The following is a 6,388-nucleotide window of genomic DNA, read 5'->3' on the forward strand; positions in this document are numbered from 1 at the left end:
GGTTTCTCTGGCGAGAAGGAAGGTACTCCCTTTTTGTCTTAAAAACAAAAACAAAAACAAAAACAAAAACGTGCCAGCTTTTTCAGCCCTTGGGGCCTGTGCGCAGCTTTCTTCTTTCAAATATTCGTAAGACTAATCAACGGCAACAGCGGCAACGGAGAGCAGGCGTCCTGTGCTCTGGACTTAGAACCGACCTGTCTTTTCCCTCCAGGGCCCGGCATTGGTTGGGGCATCAGGTTGGCCTTTCCCCCAATTCTTTGGATTCTCCTGGATTCAGAGGGAGTTTGGGGGAAGGGAGAACGTGTAGGGAAGGAAGAAAAAAATAGCCCAAATGAGATAAAATTGCTAGCAGAGTCCGGTGGGGTAGCAGAGTCCGCTGTCACAGGCCTCCTGGGCGCGGGGAGCCCAGCGCAGCAGCCCCGGGCGCCTAAGGCGCGCGAGTCCATAAATATCACCACAATAGATACTATAAATATAAATACAGGGAAATACTTAAAATCAGTCCAGCGCTTTTTTCTCGGCCCCTTCTTTATTGTTGGTCCGGGAGTAAGGCTCGAAGGCCGAGGAGCTCAGGTACCTGGCGGAGAGTTCTTGCAAGTTCCCGGCCAGCGAACCAGCCATTGTCAACGGGGTGGAGAGGCGGCTGGCAACCGAGCCGAGCAGCGAGGGCACGGGCAGGCTGAAGAGGCCGTGGCCGGCCGCCGGAGCGCCTCCGTGCAGTCCCCCTGGCCCGGCAGGTCCGGGCCCCGGGGCACCGCCCACTGCCGGCGGGTGCGGGGACGCTGCGCTGACCGGTCCCGGGGCAGTGGCAGCGGCGGCGGCGGCGGCCGAGCCCGAGGCGGCGCCCGCCCCCGCGCCCAGGGCGGGCAGGCTGGGCCCTCGTAGCGCGGAGCCCAGTGCGCCGGTGGCGCACGGCGGCAGCAAAGCGGGCAGGCCTGGGGGCGAAAGCAGGCGGCCCTGCTCCAGCAGCCGCAGCACGCTGCACGTGGCCGCGGTCTCCGACACAACCGAGCGCAGCTCCGAGTCCTTGCCCTGGTCCTTCTTCTGTTTCGTGCGCCGGTTCTGGAACCAGACCTTCACCTGCGTGGCAGGCGCGGGGAGGGCGGGGGGAAGCAGGGGAAGACGGGCGTCAACGGGAGCAGGCTGGCAGAGATGGGGGATCCCTCCCGCAACCCCAGCCCCACCCCAGCCCAGGAGCTGACACAGAAGTCAGGACGGCCAGGTGGAGGACACCGCTCTGCTAGGCTGAACTTCCGGGTCATGGAAGCAGACCCGGGCTGGGCAAGATTACTGATGAAGTAATAAAATGTCCAGGAGCTTAACTCCAAAGCAAGCCCACGAGGGATTTCACTGGGTGGTCGCGTACCCACAGCTGGACCGCTGATCTGTTGAGGCCTGAGGATGCTGCTCCCGGAAGTGGGGGTAGATGGGGAGGAGTGTCGCCCTGTCTTTCTGGACCCAGACCCCTAGCCAAATGGGCTCAAATTTAGACCCAGCAGCACTACTGCTGAGAGCTATAAGCAGCTGTTTCTCGCTTATTAAGATGAGGCTTGACCATTAACTACCAGCAAGCAAGGAAGGTGCCTGCAGAAGGATTTGTACAAGATGGACCTTATCCCAAGCTTTCCCCAATCCTTTCACTACCAGCTGGACCGAAGGGTCTGAGTGATACTCAGTTTACTCCACCACTGCTCATCGTGAACTTTGGGATCGCAGGAGAGTCAGGAGGCTGCACTGGACTTAATTCTCTCCAACATCCTCCCCTCTCACTTTCTCCTCTGTCTCTGTCCCTCGTCAGGCCCAGCTGGTGGTCCAGAATGGAATTTAGCAGCTATAAGGAAAGGTTATCCTGTCTAGATTTTGTAAACTAAACTAGCAGAGAGACTAGGGAAAGGCTACCATGCCAACTCAGAAAGAACATCAGATATGTTCTGTCCTTAGTTCTTAGCTTTCTGCCCAGATTCCAGACCTAAAAGGCTTCCCTACCTACTTCTGGGCTGGGCAGAGGCAAAGGCACTGATCCTCAGAAAAAATGTCTGCCTTACCTAGGCCGGGCCTGTGTTGCGCCCTGGCCAGGCCCCAGAGGGCCTCCACAGGGCAAACCTCTCAGGCCCTGCAGTGCCTTTGGGTTAAGTCCATATAGCATCATACGGATTTCATGTAAAGCAAAAGACATAATAAAGCACATTTGGCCACGCTGGCTCCCAGGGCCTCAGATTTGCCTCTCATCCCATACCTCACACATCACCAGCTCAGGAGACAGGACCTCCTGGGTGTCTGGAGTGGGTGCTCAGGGCTAAGAATGAAATTGGGCAGCCTAGGGCCAAAGGGAGCCTTAAGGTCAGGGCAGCTTAGTCCTCAGAGGCAGACCTTAGGAATGTGCACCTTTCTGATCCTAGCTGTCACCCACAGCGCTGGAGCAGGGGGCTCTGGTCTTCAGTGTTTGGCCCATTGCAAAATGGGCCTGGGTGTTGTATAAGGCCCGAGTCCCCAAAGCCAGTGGTGCCTGGGGATCTGGCCAAAATGAGGTCGCCAAAACATGGTACACATCCATTTCTGATAAAGCAGAGATAAGCAGGGGATCCACAAGACTGGGGTCCAAAAGCAAAACCAAAAACAGGATTTGCGGCCTTCTGGGCTAGGCCCATAGAGCAGAGCATGGGCCTTGAAACACCTGAGGCTATGGAGGGGAAAGGATGGCTCACGAAAGATCTTTCTTCCCCATCCTCCCTACCTCCTCCACCACCCCAGGAAGACTCTGTCCAGAGCCAGAGTAGGTGGTTTAGAAGAGTTGGCTGGGGCTGGTGGGGAAGGAGGCTGGTGCAGAGCTGCGAGCGCCCTCCCCGAGTGCTGGGTACCTGGGTCTCGGAGAGGTTGAGCTGCCGGGCAAGCTCGGTCCTCTCTCGGCCCACCACGTACTGGCAGCGCTGGAACTCCATCTCCAGCCGGTAGAGCTGCTCCGCTGTGAAGGACGTGCGCGTCCTCTTGGGCCGGTCCAGGTCCAAGCCCTTGGGCAGGATGATCTCTCGGATGGACCCCTTGGCATCTAGGGAAGGGGAAACATCAGCCGCCAGAGCCCTCTTGGGTCCCTCCACCTTTCTGGCAAGAGCTGGCTTCGGGAACAGTCGACCCCCAGCCCAAAGTTCAGAGGTGGGGGGTGAGGGGGCGGCTGCAGCCGGGGAGCAAAAACTGTGTGTTTAGAGCCCAGGGGGCTACCGCCACACGTTGACCAGAGGAGAACCAGACTGTGTCTTTGTATATAGTCCTCCGGACAGGGGAGGAGGACTGATGGTCCTTCTGGCTTTGAGGCCTTGACTACCCAGTGTGGGTCCCTGGTAGTCTGAGGGTCCCCGCAGTGACCCGGTCGTGGAAGCCCCAGCTCTAGAGAGCTTTGACCAGACCGCGCTACGGTGGTCCCCACCCCCACCCCGGGGTCTCTTTCCCTACGGGGCCCGGGAGGCGGAAGGAGGAGGGACCGAGTCTGGGCCAGCCGGGCCTGGCGCTCTGCTGGCGGGGTGGCGCCGGGCCTCACCACCGTGGCCGCCCAAGACGAGCGCGCACCGCGCAGTAGAGCGGGGCAGAGCCACGCACCGCGGCATCTTTCGCAGCCCGGCAACTGAGCCCAGCCGCTTTCCCAGGCGGCGGCGGCCAGCCCGGAGCGAGGCTCCAGGTCGCTCGGCCCAGCAACACCCACTGGCTGGGCCGTAGGGGAAGGATGGGTTAGCTGCTCTCCTGCATCCCCGCTCCCCTTGGGTGAGCTCAACTCGCCAGGGCGCGAGAGTCCTCGAACGGGCTCCCGGCAAGTCCTCCGGGCCGCAGAGCGCGCACACGTTCTCCAGAGTTTTCTGCTCCTTTCCCGGGTCGAAGGCCGCCTCCTAGAGCTTGGGCCCGCCCGTACAGCCCCTAAGCTTCCCCAGCAGCCCAGCCACGGGGCCCTCGGGGCTTGGAGCGCCAAGGTCCCTGGAGAGTGCGGGCCCCAGATTCAAGTCCCCACCGGCCGGCCAGACCCGGGGGAGAGGAGGGACGGCAACTTTCTCCCAAGTCCCAGCCCTCACCTCCTTCCCGCCTGCCACGGTCGGGGTCGGCGCGCGGCTTGGCCCCGCAGTAGCCCCAAAGAATGCGCCCCGCAGCCCTGCCCACTCCTACCTCGGACCAGGATCCGGCGGCAGTAATCCGGGTCTGCCGAGGAATTGGATTTACTTTTGTTGCAATCTTCCGTGGCGCCCGATGCTGAGAATGCGCCCTGCGGCTCCTTCAGGAAGGCAGCAGGGAGGTTCCCCTCCGCGCCCTTGCTCTCCCGGCTCTCCTTGTGCGCGTTCTTGGAGACCCGGGCGGCCTCTGCGTCCGTGTGGCACCGAACGTCCATTTTGTCTGGTTTCCCAAACATGGGAGAAGCGAGAGCAAGAAAAAAAGGGAAAGAAAAGAAGAAGAAGAAGCAGGGTGGGGGACAAAACCCCTACAGTACGGCCCCTACGCCCGGCCCGGAGAGGGGCAGGAGGCAAGAATGAATGTCCCGGGAGGGTGGCTGAGGCTGCCGCGGGAGGGTCAGCGGCGACCGGCGAGTGGCGCGCTCGCCGAGAGGCGGCCGGTCTGGTCCAAGATCCCGGTGGAGCAGCGGCGAGGCCGCCTCGTCAGCACCCGCGTCCTCGTCAGCACGGCCAGTGTCCCCAGCCTGGAGATCAGGTAGCGAGCAGCGCAGCTCCGAGACGCCCAGGCTCCCGCCTGGTACTGAGACTGCGAGTTGTAGTTGTCCGACACCCGGGGGGACGCACGCTCGCTGTTGCAATTGATTACGGGTAATTTCGCGGCCCCCACGTTTCGGTTACCTCATGAATACACTAAATTGTTTGGATAATATATCAGATCGTAATGGATGGTTTCTGTCCTTGTCCCCAATCAAGTAGGGGTTTAGCGAGTGAATAAACGGAAATGATTGGTCTTGCTTTCAGGAAACACACAATCAAAGACCCACACTTCCAGAAAAACTTTTGGCAAGATTCATCCTGAATGGTTAGTACCATTAGCAGGCATTATTAACTTTCCCTTTGCCTTTGACCCTCCTGCTCACATACTGGCTAGAGGGGGCTTCTCCACACTCGACAGATAGAGTTGAATGAGGTGTGGAGGGGGGGGAGCCAAACCAAACAAAACAAAACCAAAAAACCACCCCCCAAACCTTACACACCCTGCAGCAGCAGAAAGCCGTTGCCTCTAGAGAGGTGGGGAGGAAAGAAGGGAGGAAGGAGGAAAAGTTTTCCCCAAAAGTATCTCCCCGCACTCTAAAAAGCCAAGCTTTCATTCCCAAACAACTCCTTCTTAACACACCTCGGCGCTGCCAGCCATCTTAAACCGCCACCTCTCTGCGTCGAACTCCCGGTGCATTTTTTCTGCCGGCACCTCCAGCAGCCCCGAGGCAGCCCATTCAAAGGGCAGCTTTGTACTCGGAGTCCAGCAGGAGAGAGAGGGGGGGAGCGGCAGAGAGCGCAGAAAATCTCAACTGTGAGATCTGCTTCAAAAAAAAAAAAAAAAGTTTTCCCCTAGCTATTTCATTGTCTCTGCTACAATATCTTTGAGAAAAGCAACAGCCAGTAATCCAATAAGAGCATTGATTAGGCTACAATGATTCAATTCAAGCGCACGGCCTTGCGCGGGGAGCATGCTCCAGCCCTTCTCGTCACCTTGCCGGGGCAGAAGCCCTCTCCACGCCGCTCGCCCCATTCATTCCTTTATGGGAAATGCAGAGCAAAAGGAGTGAAAGATGGCAATTATCTAATTGGACTATTAACAAACAGTCCTCTGAGTGCGGCGGTCTGGCGTGGCTCCGGGGCGGGGGAAGGGCCGAGCTCCCTGCCCTCATTCACAAAGAGTGCAAGGGCCGGGGAGGAAAGGGGTTTTTTAAAGGGAGTTGGCGCGGGGGTGGCGGGAGCGGGGGGGGGGGGGAGTAGGTGGGAGGTTTGGCGGAGAATTTTTTTACACAATTCCGAGAATGGGGGCGGAGGCAGGCGAGGAGGGGAGGAGGCTGGGGCGGGGGTCGTGGGGAGCGCAGTTGGGAGAGAGGGAGGGGATGAGAGAGAGAGAGAGAGAGAGAGAGAGAGAGAGAGGTGGAGGGGCGCCGAGGGGCTCCCGCTCACAGCCGGGCACTCTAGCCCGCCCCGGCGGACCCCAGTGAACCTGCCAGGACCGGAGGAGTCGCCACACTCTCCCTCCCTGTTCCTCGCCCCCAGGGCCCTGGCCCCAAGGCGAGCCCACTTGGGTCCGGTAGTGGAGGGCGTCTCCGGCCTTGGAAGCAGACCTTGGGCTAGTGCTTTAATTCATCGGCGTGTGTGTGTGTGTGTGTGTGTGTGTGTGTGTGTGTGTGTGTGTGTGTGATGTCCTGAGCCGGTCCCAA

The 6,388-nt window shown here is 59.5% G+C and overlaps 1 protein-coding gene across 1 annotated transcript; it reads right to left on the minus strand.

Annotated features, from left to right (window-relative positions):
• Positions 1-498: 498 nt before the first annotated feature.
• On the minus strand, positions 499-4,387 carry VAX1 (ventral anterior homeobox 1). The gene is made up of 3 exons (XM_037132845.2): positions 4,147-4,387; positions 2,859-3,046; positions 499-1,080 (listed from the first exon to the last, which is right to left on the minus strand). The coding sequence occupies exons 1-3, from the start codon at positions 4,385-4,387 to the stop codon at positions 499-501; spliced, it is 1,011 nt and encodes a 336-aa protein (XP_036988740.1).
• Positions 4,388-6,388: the final 2,001 nt, after the last annotated feature.

The sequence above is a fragment of the Artibeus jamaicensis genome, unplaced genomic scaffold (assembly GCF_021234435.1).
Source record: "Artibeus jamaicensis isolate MK-2021 breed Jamaican fruit bat unplaced genomic scaffold, CSHL_Jam_final contig_490, whole genome shotgun sequence".
Classification (NCBI taxonomy): domain Eukaryota; kingdom Metazoa; phylum Chordata; class Mammalia; order Chiroptera; family Phyllostomidae; genus Artibeus; species Artibeus jamaicensis.